The following is a 15229-nucleotide window of genomic DNA, read 5'->3' on the forward strand; positions in this document are numbered from 1 at the left end:
TTTTTATCGTATCGGTATTTCAGACATATTTATGCACTACTTAGTCACCTTCGATCATTTTGCTTCATGTAGTTTTCCTATTCACCGTTCTCTAGGCGTAGAGGGCAGAGCAAAATCTCTGATTTTTTACACAGTCGATAATTCAGCACATGTGACACTGAGTCCTATAAGCTTGCAATGTCTATCTTATACCCCGTCTGTGATAAGACTACAATATGAAAAATGTGTACCTATCTATCTACTTGAGAGATCAATTTTTACAGTGTTGCCGTATTTAAAAATTACATTGTTATCGAATCTGAAGAGTTAGAGTTATACGAAATTTATCGAGGCTGACAACAAGTCTAAAATCATGTATTATCGGTAACGTCGAGCGCGATACCGAAATGATGGAGGGGTTCTGAGGACTTCCAGAGCCCTAGACAAAAATTCCCATAACATGCAATGTCTGTCTCTTAAGTCTATGGTATAGCTTGGAACTGACGGCCATGTTTCCCGACGTGTTAATGCATTACCAGTAGGGGCAGAAGGAAAATGGCCGGTAGCGTGTGTTCGGTTGTGTTGTTGAATTAAGCAAAACTTCGGATAAATTCATTCAACACTGGCGGACGTATGGCGAAAAAGAAATTCTTCTTAGTACTGAGTGAATTTTAAAAGGTACATATATACACATCAAGTTTTTTCCAAAAATAATAGAAACGTTTTAACACCATAAAATTCTGCTATTTAGGTAGATCAGCGTGAGTTGTCAAATTTCTGATTAAAATAAACTGATTTTGATTAACATTGTTTGACAATGTACGTTTCTTTATAAAATTAACATGGAAACATATATTCTATCTATACGTTTTAATTAATTTATTTGGTGAAGTTCCGAGTGTGTACAGAGTTCGTAATATTCCTATCAACACTGCAAGTTTCTTAACATTAATGTTATTTTTAATATTTTTGTAATATGGAAACAGTTATTGCTTAAAATATGTCATTAATAATTGAGGTTAGTCGAAATGGTAATATAAATTTTCTGTAGTATTACTTGGTTAAAATATTTTGTTTCTTTTATGTACAAGTAAAAAATATATGTATATTTTTTTATGTACATATAAACTATAAATGATTATAAAATGTTGTTTGATTATGTATACATAAGTATAATACATGAAAAATATATTGAATAATTAGTATATAAATAAATTTAATGTTAGAGACATTATGGAAGTATTCATATGCATCAACGTAGAACCATTAAGATTATTAGAGCTGATAATATGTTTTTAAGCCAAAAAATTGATTCTGTTTCAATTTTGTAATCCTACGAATTATTCTTTCAATTATATTTTATGTTAAAACATTATTACGATTATGAAACAAAATTATGAATGTAATCATAGGTAAAATTATTTCAGCACATTAAGAAAAGGAATGATATTATATCTATATTAACTCTTACGTACTATAGTCAATCTGTCAGATCACTAAAAATTTTAATTTATCTACATCTTCTTTTGTGCATATTTTACAATGTTTAATCTCCATGTTTCTTTCAGTTACGATATAATGTTCAATCATTGAAATTATAGATAGTTTATGTTTCTATTTTCATTTTAGCATTAATTTATAATTTGTCAAGGATGTGAGAGACTAAATGTAGCACTTCAAAGTTAAAAATTTCTTCATAGTTAAACTATGCAGAAGAATTATTAATGTTTAAGAAGAATATTAATGAAATAAGAAATAATTTTGTCTTCTCACAAGTATTTTTTATCTAGAACAGTTTTATTTTTATTCTGTTACTTTAAATACCACTTTTGTTTTTTTTCCTTTAATTACAATAATAATGGTAATTTTAATAAAGGGATACATTTGGTTTTAATTGTCATTTTTTTTAAATTAATGTAATTGTACATATTCAATATTTAAATATTCCAAAAACCTAAAATCAAATTTGTTTACAGGCTATGAATACTTTATGATAAAATACTGGCCTGTCAATACATAAATATTATTAATTCATAATTTCTTTATTTTTCAGGAAGTTTTCTTGATCTTAAATTTGATCTTCACGAAGTGATCTTGAACTATATAAAGTGTACAAAAAAAGTAGGATGGCTAGTCCATCGCCACAATCATCTCCAATGCCTCCACCACAAGCCCCAAGCCCTATGGGACCCCCTCAACAGGCACCATCGCCATCCAATCCACAAGGTAGTCCAATGGGTCCTCCACAACATCATCCACATAGTCCAACACAAGCATATCAAACTGGACCTCCAATTCCACCTGGTGGTCCACCGATGTCTCAACCACCTCAACAGCAACCACCACAGCAGCAAAACTACCCATCACATCCACAACAAATGCAACCAAATATGGGTACACAGGTAAGAAAAAGAAGAATAAACTTTATTAATTTCTGAAATGGTATACTTAAATATACGTTATTGAAATAGGTCCAAAATGTTTTTATTGAAGTATAAAATTTACTTTCTACAGTGTATATTAAATATAAGCGAACATAGCATTCATTATATGAGATATGTTATTAAATTTCATAATATAAAATATTTCATCTTAAGTTTCTGTCAATTGCTTTTGAATCAGCAATTTTAAAGAGATGAACCAACTGATCAGCAATTTGATGATTACAAGCTGCAATGACTCTAGGTGTCATTAAATCCAATTCTGTACCTAAAATAATATAATCATTTTGTAGTTATAAAGTTATAACTGCATAGGTGTGCAGTAAAGACTTATTTGTAATCTAATATAGATTTATACCGGCTGTATCTATTACTATTCCACCTGCTTCTTCTATTATCAGTTTTCCAGCAGCAACATCCCAAGCATCTATACTTTCAACATGATATGCTTCTATAGCACCCATTGCAACATAACATAATGTAAGAGCTGCAGTCCCTAATGACCTTATTCTAAGAATAAATCATAGTTCCAATTATCATGTCAAGAAAAAAGAAAGTATTTGTAAAATTGAAGAAGGAAATTACCCATGAGTTCCTTGAATTAACGCATGCATTCTACTATATACAGTAACTAAATAATTTGAATCTTTAGCAATCCATGGTTCCATTGCGACCAGCGTTTGAGATATATCTAGGAGTAAGAACTAATTTTTAATAAGAGTATTTAATTGTAGGTTGTACATAAATTGTTCTGTACAAACATACCTGTTATCTCTGATGTTTTTATAGGATGTCTATTTAAAAAGGCTCCTTTCTGTCTCTTTGCAGAAAACAATTGTTTCATCAATGGATTGTATACTATACCAATTTCTGCTTTTTTATTTATCAACAGTGCTAAAGAGATACATGTATGAGGAAATCTATGCACAAAATTTGTTGTGCCATCTATTGGATCTATGATCCATGTTGGATCGTTTGTTAGTTTTGGTAAACACTTTTCTTCTGCTACTGATTCCTCACCAATAAATCTGTAAATCAATATGTTCAATGGATGAAATAATTAGAAGATTTCTAATATGAATTATTCGGTCATGAAATTTCTTAATTTCCTTTCAGTTTTCTGAAATACACTTACTTGTGTTCTGGATATATTTTTGACAACTGTTTCTGTAAATCATTTTCTATTTTTTTATCATACTCTGTTACAAGGTCCCAGTCAATTCCCTTACTTTTTACATTTTTCTTTAAATTAATGGCATTTTCTATTATCTGAAATTCAGTGATTAACATTTGTCAGTCCAATGACACAAATTAGTCTTTCAAAAGAATCTAATAACAGAACATAACTTTGAAATCATTTGCAGTGATGATCAACAGAGTATGTTTTGTATTTTACATTAATCGCTGAGTACTATATTATGATTATTATATTTGTATAACTAGTTTCTTTATTTCTTCTTTCTTAACACTAGAACTACAGAGCATTTATTTAATACAAGTGATATGTAATATTTATAAAGATTGTAAAGATTACACCATTTAAATTAAATGGAGTTGAGGATATTGTTTCCGATATGAAATGTGTATTATATTTGCACTATTCCTGTGTAAAAAATTGCAAAATATTGCAAGAAAAATAATTAAATTATGAATTTTATAGATTTACGAACTACATAAACGTCTAACTCACAATAAAATAATAATCTTTACAGAGTTTAATAAAAGTATTCTATTACCTCAATACAACAAATTCTTCAATCTATTCAATAAAACAAATTCTTGTAATTTAACTTAAATGTAACACAAATTACCAGATCATAAATTACTATGTTCAGTATATATCTTTAAAATAATTTGATGTTTTCCCTCTATTGAATTATTACATAAATATATATATTACAAGTATTTATTCCATTTGCACTTGAAAACTATCACATCCGTATAGAAATGATATTATTTATTATTTATAATTAGAAAGTTCTTTGTCTCGTTTTTTTGATCACCCTGTGTATAACATGCACTCGTACTTTTCCTGCTTTTAAAACCAGTTCTTCAGCAACATTGTAGTATCCTTCAATGTCGTGCGATTCTGTCATGTTTCTTCTCACAAGCGCTCACGTCTATTTGAGGTTTCTACAGTTAAACTGATACTAAGGATGCACTTGCTGGCCTATATAGTGACTAGAATGGAAGAAAGAAAAGAGCGGGGTAAACGAGAAATAGGTGGGGCGAAAATCCGCAATATCTGATTTAGCAAACAACTATGTGTTATACGTGCATACCTGTTGAAACGTGAACGATCACTTTTAACATCCTCAATCGCGTCGTACAACGCGATTCTTGTTATAAATAAACACAATTCTTCAATTATTTTTCTCGGTCTATTTAGATTATAATTCCTTTTTTCTTCGTCGTACTCGTATTTCGTGGAGATAGTTTCCTCAATTGTTGCGTACAACTTCGTCAATAAGGTTTTCCCAGAATATCTTCCCCTCTTCTACAGTTGATTTTATCAGGTGGCAAGATAAAATGGAAAGAAATTTTATCAAACATCCTTTTATCAGAAAAAAATCAAATTGACTAGCGATTTTGGAGAAATATTTACATTGTGTACTGCCGATGAATTTAAGATGTTTTCTGATATTTCTTTATTAGTTTTACGGGTTGTGATACTATAATTTATTTTGTCAACTTATCTTAAATAAGGTTTCAGAAAATGGAATTTTTTCAAAAAATATTTACATTATGACTTAATCTTCAACTTCCTCAACTAAAAGGAAAGAATTTTTATGTTTTGTTCACTAGATACAAATACAGTTGGATAATCAGTCCTGCACGACAAACATATCGGTACCATTTTAGGTCACAGAGTATTACGTACAAAAAGATATTGCGAAACTATAGCTTTTTATTATACTTTCTGTACTAGGTATAGTATACATAAAGAAAACAAAATGATTTCTTCATTATTTTGTCTGATAATCGAAAGATCGATTTTAAAAAATAAGTATAACGTGCTAAGTATTAACATATATTTTTAATGTCTTACAACATAAATTATGGGATGAGTAATCTGTTACGCAGAATCGTCATATTGATATAGTTGTGATCGTTACTGTATTGACTCTTCTTTGTAAACCTCGCAGCTCCAGTAAATTATTGAGAATGAACTAGGATATGGAATAAGAATCTCGTGTAGCAATTGAACATTTATTTTATTCTTACTATTATACAGAAAACTAATTACTTCTTCTTATTTTCTACTCTTCGGTCAGCTTCGTGAATAATTCTGACAATCTCCGACGCGATTTTTTCGTTGCACGCGCCAACTGCGCGCGGTTTCATAATGTCTATTCTTTGACCTGTAACGAAAATGACTTTGATTGCATCCAGATGAATCGAAAGTACGCGCAGAATGATTGAGTCACCTGTTACACGGTCAAGAACTACTCCTCCAGCTTCGGTGATAATTAATGACGCTGCTGCGATATCCCACGTGGAAATTCCTGGTCCCTCTATGTAATAGGCTTCCACAATTCCCAAGGCAACGTAACATAAAGTCAATGCCGCCACTCCGAGGGTTCGAATCCTTCAGAAATAAAGAAAACAATAATCTCGATAATCTGATTCAAAGGAGCACACAGTATCATTCTAAAAATCTTACCCTTGAGCTTCGCCAACAATAGCTTGTAGCCTCTCGATGGTTTTCTCTTTCAGTTGCTCTACTTTCATGAAACCAGCTTCCATGCAAACCAAAGCCTTCGATAGGTCTATAATGATAATTTCTATTTCATCACGTCTACCATTATAAGTATTTCGTGTGATTAATCTGATAGTATCGGTAGATTAATAAAGATGGATTAATAAAAATTAAGGTTTATATAATTCTTGTTAAAGAGAGAAACCCGGATGACTGTAAGAATCGAAATTTTTTGTTGTATCTTTTCGTATGTTACGTCTATAAAATGTATCTATATGGTTTTCGGTAAATTCGAAAAATTAGGGGATAATAATAAGAGCCTAATAAGAAGAAAAATTAAATATTGATAACTAGATTCTGTAACTCATATATCTGCTTCGTTTCGATGATAATTACAATTGATAAAAACATAATTAGAATCGATGATGTTTATTAGCTCTTGTTTACCTTGAACTTCCGAGACTTTGATGAGTTTTCCATTCAAAAACGCGCCTCGTCCTTTTCTCGCGGTGAACAGCTGCTCGAGAACAGGATTATAAACGATACCGATTACCATTTCTTTCTTAATCGCCAGGCCAATCACCACGCAAGTGTGTGGAAAACCGTGAATGAAGTTAGTAGTGCCGTCGATCGGATCGATGATCCATGTTGGATCGTCTGTTAGCTCTGGTAAATCTTTCCCGGTTGATTCTTCGCCTATGAATCTGGCACAAATATTCCGAAAATTTTCTTGTTTTCTCGTGTAGCTGATTAGTATTTGTCAATACATTCGAAACCGGTAATGTAGTTCTACGTCATTTTAAATTCTTTTGCTGAATACTGGTAACGTAGTCCTACGTCATTTTTAATTTTTTTATCTAAATACCAGTAATGTATTCCTACGTCAATTTCAATTTTTTTTTTAGAAGAATGCTGGTAACGTAACTCTACGTAATTTTGCATTTTTTAGAAGAATGCCAGTCACTTAGTTCTACGTCATTTCAAAATATATAGCTAAGTATTGACAACATAGTCTTATCATATATTTTTATAAAATAGTACACTCCTGCGGTGTTCAGTTATAGGCTTTAATAAATTATATTTTAGTTTTCCATCTACCGTTTACGAAACATACATATAGTCAGTCTGGTGAAAGTAATGTAATAACCATCCGTTAAGTTTATTTTATTATAAAACACGATTTGCATCTGAAAGTGCCAATTTAGGTAGATTGAACTGTGTAGTTTTCCTTAAGAAGTCAGATGTAAAAGTGATCAACAACATTTAGATATTGTTTCTTGTATCAACCTTTGCTCGTAGAACTCAATTCGAAATTTTACTTTAAACAGTGGACAAAAATCGCGTGCAAATGTTATGGAATAAAATTCTATGTTTCATTTAAAGAAATATATTATCTTTTACATAGATTTGAAAATATCTGTTCTCAAAAACGATTGATCTATGTTAGTTTTCTGGGGTGTCTGCATCTTGCACTTAAAGAGACTTTATTTCTAGTTAACATAGAGTTATTTTTGTAAAGTGATTCTGTTTGTTACATAAGGACCCATAAAATGTACCTGTGATTAGGAAACTTCCTTTTTAGATTGCCGATGATGACGTCCTCGATTTTGCGATCGTATTCTGTGACCAGGTCCCAGTTACCCAGCTTTTCGTCAACTTTCTTTAAACCGTTGATGGCTGCCTTGAGAATCTTGGACAGTAAATTATCTAGTTACATACTTTCTCATATTTAAATGTTTTTTTAGAAAATATGCATTTAAGTATAAGGATTTGTCAACTTTCAGTCAATAGTCTTACATCCTTTTTATGTTTGCTTGCTCCGAAATAGAAAATAGCTTCAGGATCCGGTTTGTGTTCCATAGTAATTTCTTTCGACCGATAAAGTATTTAATTAGCAATTGAGATCGCGACAATAAAAAACCACACTGCTCTCAATGAAAAGTTGGCAATAGGAAAAATGGAATTCATTGACGCCACGGGAAAATACTATGAATCAAAGTGACGCAAGCGTCACCTTTGTCTTTATTCCAGGTTTCCCCAGATAAATATTCGAAAGTATCAGGTACTGCCTTAGGCAATTTCGTTTTTTTTTTTCAATTGAAATTGGAAGCAACGTATTTTTAAGCACGCAATCTTTATTTGATCGAAATACACGGTATTAATTAAATTGATTCAGTAATAAACTATGTGTTAGTTGTTACTTCGTTCATTGTTTTTTAATACGTTCACTTCCAGTGTCATATATCATTGTCAGTATTTATAACGAACACTATTTCGTATTTTACGTATAGAAAAGAAAATTAATTTTACATGGGTTTTTATTTAAACTTGTAATACATGGTATGTGTAACATGTAAGCAATTGCTGACACTTTTTTCTTAAATAATATCTATCATGTTGTATTTTATAAAATATTGTCACTATGAAGACTGCTATTGAAACCGATGTTAGCAGGGAAAGTTTTAAAATGCTGGTATATTTCGAAATACAGAAAATTTAAGATTTCATGTTTCTGTGAATTGGCATTCCAAATTTTAGTGTTGTTGTAATGTTGATTTACAAAATAATTTTAACTGAAATTGAAACATGCTTCCTTAATTTACGTCTATAACTTTCAACGAAAATTGTATGTAGAATTACAAGAATGTTTACATCATTGCAAAACGATGTTTCAAAACATTCATGTATCAAACATATCAGATAATAATGAAAATATCAATCAAATAAAATATCAGTTTAATATTTCACCTGTTTTCTAAGTAGACAAAGTAATATAAACAAAAACCTTTCTATCCATCATGAAACTCTCCACAATGACACAATTTTCCAATAATGCCACCAACATAAACGTAAAAGTGCACGAATCAAATATTCCAATATTACGATTTCTTATAAATCATTCATAAACGAACGAATAGGAAAAGAAAAACGGAATACAAAATCCTGCATGTATCATAGCGTCGGCCATTCGAGCAGTCAAACGAAAAACAATTCTAGTCACATGATCTATAATATTTCCGCTGTGTTTCAGCAATCGATCTCACTCTGCTACATAAAGAGAAGATAATAGAAAACAAAACAATTAAAACGACACGCTAGCTCACGGAGACCCTAACGAAATACAAAAACAAGTAACAGTACTCACTTGAGCAGCGTCGTAAGTCAGTTTAATAGCGAATTCATAATACACATCCTCCACGTAGCGCGCCATGTTTCCTGGTAAACGACGAACCTGAGATTCTCGTCAGGAAAACGCGTCAATGGGTACTGCGTTTGCCAGACCAGTATCCTGTACTTTTCATTCGAAACCGCTCAGAATATATTGTGGTAATGACTCAAGGATTGCTTGATACATCGGTTCGCGTGCTCCCTCGACAATCGTTCCTTCATATTTTTTGGTTCGTCTCTTTCGGTATGTTCCCCAACTAACGACATTTTTCTTTCTTTACACTAGTACCTTTTAAAACGAGATAACGAGAATGATAGGTGGCTTTCATGATTTGATACGATTAATTCGGCAAATATACGTCCCGATAGAATACCGTGACAATCTCCAACTTCGGGCAGGTGTAATTTATAAATTATACGAGACGTATACGAGATAAAACGGTCGGTTTGTTTCTCAACCGATCCTTAGCTAATGAGTGCCGGGACCAATCGGATGCGGGCTTGATAACATCGTTTCGAAGCTAGACGTAATAAAAAAATAGTCTGCAGGATTTATTTTCTCGTAATTTGAATGCAGTGCCGTATTTATGATTGGCGTTCGATTTATTTCTGTTGGTATGGAAGTCAATTTATTAACTGTGGCGTTTAGTTTCAGAAATTTCTGACAATATTCGTAATGAAATCAAATAATGAAGTGTATACTCGTCAAACGCAGACCAATTGCTCCTATAATATATTCCAACGAAAAGCTAAAGCGAAACGAAGAGGAATTATATGTTTATCTGAAAAAAAATAAATAATTTATCGTTGACAGGAGTAGTATCATTTTGATTTTAAGGTGATGTGTATACTCGTCGAACGTAGCTAACTGATTAAGAGGATCATAATTAAGAAGAATTTTTATTGTTCCAAGACGTGCATCTTAGCAACGCAAAATTTGTTTTGGAAGTCATTCCAAGGTCATAGACATATTTTTTCGCGGTAATACTTATTTTTTATAATACCGTGTTGGCACTAATATCGATGCGAATTCAACGATCTATGACATTATGGTTTTAAAGTATGCCTAAGATATAAAATAAGCAGTAATAATATTTTATTAATGTTATAAGCAGTAAAATATTCTATGAAGAGATTATAACTTGTCCCATTTCTTGTACACGATCTGCAACAATGATTAGAATCAATTTCATTGAGAATGTTAACCTTTTATAATACTGGTGTGCAACTTTTGAGTTGCATATCTGTATGAGTCACAGAGTTGGTATGGATTATTTCTTCATTCAGAGTTGGTATGGTTAATAATACAGTTAAAAGCAATAGAGATACAATACAGAGAAAGCAATAGAATTTTGATGCAGTTGCATCGATAAAATGTAACAAGACTTCCTGTTTTAAATTATACTGCACGTTGATTTTTGTATTGAATAAATTAGTTGTTTGTAGTGTACTGATAGGTACTCGAAAAATTATATCTTGACCTTTTAAATGTAGAATTTAGTTCCAAACATCTCTCGTTTTGTGCGCAGTAAAATCAAAAACTGAAGTGTGTATTTGTTAAACGTAGAATGAACGCACCTAGAATATATGTTAATGAAAAACCAAAGCAAAACAAAGAAGAATTACATATTTACTTGAAAAATATAAAGTATTCATCGTTGAAAGAATTCGTATCATTTGAAGCTTTAGGATGACGTGTATACTCGTCAAACGCAGTTAACTGATTAATAGAAATTTTAATTTCTGGATTAAGGTGTTATTAATCTAAATGGTGCGCAGTTTACCAGTTTAAGTTGGTCTAATTAGTACTTCTAAAAGAATCAGTCCAAGCCTGTTTTTAAAATTTCTTTATGTTTATTCTCCCGGGAATTTAATTATCAATGAAGCAGATACAGATTGATTTTGTAATGAAAAAGTATACATAGCTACGAATGTCATATTTATGGAAATATCCATTTTTAAACCTAATCTTCGCGACGGTTCCGCCTTCTAGAATGGACTCTTTATTAACATATTTATTATGGAATTTTTCACTCCTACGTGAGTAAACTACACTTAGATATCAGTCACTCGTAATAAGGTTACGAAAGAGTCAAGATCATTATCAACGCAGCTTGAAAATTACCACGAGATTTTGCTACAGTAAAAACCGATATCCTAGGGTACGTAGCAAAAGACTGTGCCAAGGTGAAACATTACGATCATACTTTCACAGCGGTGATCAGCTGTAGCATACGCTTATTTCAATTACAACGTTCAATTAGGTGTATCAATGAGTAAAATCCATTATTTCCTTTTGCTAGGTTCAATTTCCGTTTGCCAATACTGCAACTACAGATGAATACAAATATTTTTATTAGTAGCTAATTGATCGTATACTTTCAACGTCTGATTAAGTTATTCAATGATTAAACACAAATTATAGGAAATGAAATTCAGCCGCATTTAGTAAAATTTTGGGACTTTGATTTTCTATATTGTGTAGAAGTTCTATTACGTTCATAATAATATCTATATCATTAAACATCCTTAAAATCTTTATTTTTCTGAGTTATGAAACTTGAGAGATACTACGAATGTAGACATGTTTAAGATCTAGTTTATCAACTGGTTGCAGAATTTTAGATTCCGCGGTTCGTTTGGGGGATCTTTTTTGTACTTGATACAATTTAAATCGTTTTTAAAAATATACTCTAGCAATCTCTGTATACAACTAGAATATGATTTTCATTAAAATAATATTATTTTCTTTATTCAGCTGATATAACATAAAATATTATATGTATTTTTTTATCGTTATATCTTAAAAGTTCTTTAAAATACCAATTTGATTAAAATATTAATTTTCTTTCCATTTTTTTTGTAGCTTAATTTAGTTTAAAACATCACTATATTTATTTATCTCCAAATACTTGTTAAGAATATTTATATGTAACGTATGTGTTACTTGAGTTTGACTAAACTACCTAAAATCGAAATAAGAGTAAAATATGAATGGCATGATTTAAGATATAAAACGTTAAACATTTGTAATAATTCAAATGCTTGATTCATATTATGAAATATTATTACATTTAATTTAATTACATCAATACATTATACAACTATATATTATACATACATAGTTCAGTTACATAATTCAATGTCCTTGTCAATGACCTTATTGGATTAGCGTAACTTAAAAAAATTGAAAATTCCTGTTTCTGATTATTATATTAGGTTACATTATTTTAAACACTGTTTGTAATATTATTTTATAATATTACATTTTATATGAAGCATGAATGATATATAAATTACAATAAGAATGTTTAACGCTCTTTCTAAACTTTAAAAAATGTTGGTATATCCAATATTGTCTTTAACTATTGGACTACTTGGACTACTTTTTTCAGAAGATTTATTGATTGATATATTAACACTCGAACTGCCGAGCATTTAATATGACTCATATGTAATCCTTATAGAAATTATAACAGTAGAGTATTTTCAGTTTCTTCAGACATTCGTTACAGTATTCAAGAGAAATTATTTATTTTCAAAATCATTTCGAACATTCAATGCTTTAAAGACATCAATAATTGCGAAAGAAAGAAAATCGAAATCAGTCATTTTAACTGGTACAGTGGTTCTAGTGTTAATAAAGCAGTCAATCACAAAATCACACTCACCAATAATATCCGAGTGTTAAGTCTGTAATAGGATTTACGATATTTGCGTTGCACGAGATTGCATTCTGAGAAACTGCAGGTGTTGCCTCTTACCGTATCCTTGAGACCCATTGATCATTTTGCCCGTTAATTTGTCAGTAAGAATCAGTTAGTTCAGCTTGTCAATATCGCGGTACAGTTACTACTCAAGAAAAAGACGTGTGATAAATGGGAAAAATAACTGGGAAAATTCCCAGTTTAATAATTATAACTTATATTTTTCCTATATTTATTATTTTATTAATAATTCAAAGTTCTGTGAAATCTCTTCGATTTTGTTAATTTTTAATATAGAAAATGACGTAAATCTCCTAGGTGTTAGATTAAACTTTTTTGCCAGCTTTTTGTCCTCTATGTTGTTCAGTCAGCCGTAACATTTTGCAACTGCAATTTAAGGTATCTACGAGGTAACATATTTCCTTGATCAACCTTCGACTCTGGTTCAGTGTATCTTCTGAGTAAATTATGTATGTGAATTACTTCATAAGCATTGTATATCATATATATTTATGTAGTAAACGTTATTTACTATTTATTGAAATATATATATATTTTCTAAGTACAAATCTTTCCAAGTGAAATAAATTAGTTTTTTTCTCTTTTTGGTAGCACGAATTTATATATCAATTTTTGTTTAATCTCTTGTTCTATTATTACATTCACAATTCTGCTCGCTAGAACTATTTTGTTGTTAATAATGTATTGGAAAAAGGAAATTATAACATAACTAACTTGAAATAACTTACAAGGTAACTTAAAATACTTACACAAAATTATTTCCAAAAATAATAAGAATTTTAATGCGCTCCAGAGCGCTGTAATAAAGTATTTTCCTAAACAGATTATACTGTATATTGTTTGAACACTGAAGAATATTACGTATGCGTTGCATGGAGGCTCGACTTCATTTGCAATCGTCTTTTTTTTTCATCAAGAATCTGATTAACATAGTTCCGGTCTCTCGAATTATTAATTATTCAATCGATATTCCAAGACGTCGCTTGAGATTTCTCAGAATCTAATTCCAGCGCATTGATCATGCATATGACGTGTGCAAAATAATTACTGTTATCAAGTTTCCCGTTACGAAAATTCCAATTTCTAGTAGTGACTCCTCTGTAAATTCCTTAACTGGTTTACACTTAGCGTTGCCTATATCATTTGTTTATTTATCATTGTGTCAGAGAAAAAATTCCCGGTGAATCATGAGAAAATCAGATGTTACAAAAAGTTATTGGTTGTTAGGAATAATTATAATATCATTGTAACAGTTAATTTTGTAAGTTTTCAAGTACCCAAGTATTTCTTATTCGTTGTTTTAGTTTATAATTAAAAGTATTCATATTGACAATCGGTTGTTAATAAATATATTATGAATATTCATGCATTTATAGCTTATAGAAACTTCTAAGAACCAGCAATGTATAAAATTCAATGGATTTTAACATAGCTTTTAACATTTATTTACAATAATAATCTGGAAAAAAATTTTTGTATAAAATATTCAACGTAGGTAGTTAAAGTTAGGTACATATTAACGAGATACGCTATGAATATATTCGTAAGTAAGTTAATGACATTTTTTTGTTGTTTTTTATGAAATCAATATAACTGATACAGTGGAGATCCACGGTTCGATTTCAGTTTACGTGAAATATTTCTTTTGTTTTACACTTGCACTGTAGTTTCACAAGTAAAAATGCGAAAAGTCAAACACCACAATTGTCTTCATAAATGCTTGTTTATTCCACTGTCACTGTGTATTTATTATATTTTTTACTTCATTTTGAAAAGCAACTTGATCTATATTGCAGAATATATTCCGCAAAAATGCTAATTTGGAGGCACGCCATGCATATATTAGCATTCTTCGACAAATTGGTGCTCGTAATTGATGTATAAATGCATGTAGTTTAATCCAGTCAGATCTCTTTAAAAAGTCAATGCCTACGGAAATATCACACATCAAGTTTATGAAGTACTGTACACTGTTTAGATATTATTTTGAATACCCATATTGATGAACTATTTATAGTAATTATGACTAATACACGATACCTACATATAAGTAATTAAAAATAATTTTTATTTAATGCCCATGTTGATGAATCATCTTAATTGATAACTCTTTGCTCATATATTGTGAGATTTATTTGATCAATAATTATTAGGAATTTGTAAAAATAATTTGTAATTGACTTCTAGTATTTCATGTGATTTTCTAAAAGTTA

The 15229-nt window shown here is 30.5% G+C and overlaps 3 protein-coding genes across 3 annotated transcripts; 1 reads left to right on the forward strand and 2 right to left on the reverse strand.

Moving 5' to 3' along the window:
- The first annotated feature begins 137 nt into the window (after nucleotides 1-137).
- Nucleotides 138-2588, forward strand: LOC143174462 (uncharacterized). The gene is made up of 3 exons (XM_076366953.1): nucleotides 138-657; nucleotides 2033-2381; nucleotides 2451-2588. Exons 2-3 carry the CDS (start codon nucleotides 2106-2108, stop codon nucleotides 2475-2477), a joined length of 303 nt encoding a protein of 100 aa, XP_076223068.1. The 5' UTR covers nucleotides 138-657; nucleotides 2033-2105; the 3' UTR covers nucleotides 2478-2588.
- LOC116425301 (uncharacterized) lies at nucleotides 2522-4865 on the reverse strand. The gene is made up of 7 exons (XM_031972818.2): nucleotides 4703-4865; nucleotides 4448-4601; nucleotides 3556-3689; nucleotides 3186-3448; nucleotides 3006-3111; nucleotides 2779-2930; nucleotides 2522-2688 (listed from the first exon to the last, which is right to left on the reverse strand). The coding sequence occupies exons 2-7, from the start codon at nucleotides 4514-4516 to the stop codon at nucleotides 2567-2569; spliced, it is 846 nt and encodes a 281-aa protein (XP_031828678.1). The 5' UTR covers nucleotides 4517-4601; nucleotides 4703-4865; the 3' UTR covers nucleotides 2522-2566.
- A 751-nt stretch (nucleotides 4866-5616) lies between these two features.
- LOC116425302 (uncharacterized) lies at nucleotides 5617-9482 on the reverse strand. The gene is made up of 6 exons (XM_031972819.2): nucleotides 9266-9482; nucleotides 7677-7810; nucleotides 6568-6824; nucleotides 6085-6190; nucleotides 5849-6009; nucleotides 5617-5782 (listed from the first exon to the last, which is right to left on the reverse strand). Exons 1-6 carry the CDS (start codon nucleotides 9329-9331, stop codon nucleotides 5664-5666), a joined length of 843 nt encoding a protein of 280 aa, XP_031828679.1. The 5' UTR covers nucleotides 9332-9482; the 3' UTR covers nucleotides 5617-5663.
- Between the last annotated feature and the right edge of the window lie 5747 nt (nucleotides 9483-15229).

Source organism: Nomia melanderi, chromosome 4 (assembly GCF_051020985.1).
Source record: "Nomia melanderi isolate GNS246 chromosome 4, iyNomMela1, whole genome shotgun sequence".
In the NCBI taxonomy this organism is placed as follows: Eukaryota; Metazoa; Arthropoda; class Insecta; order Hymenoptera; family Halictidae; genus Nomia; species Nomia melanderi.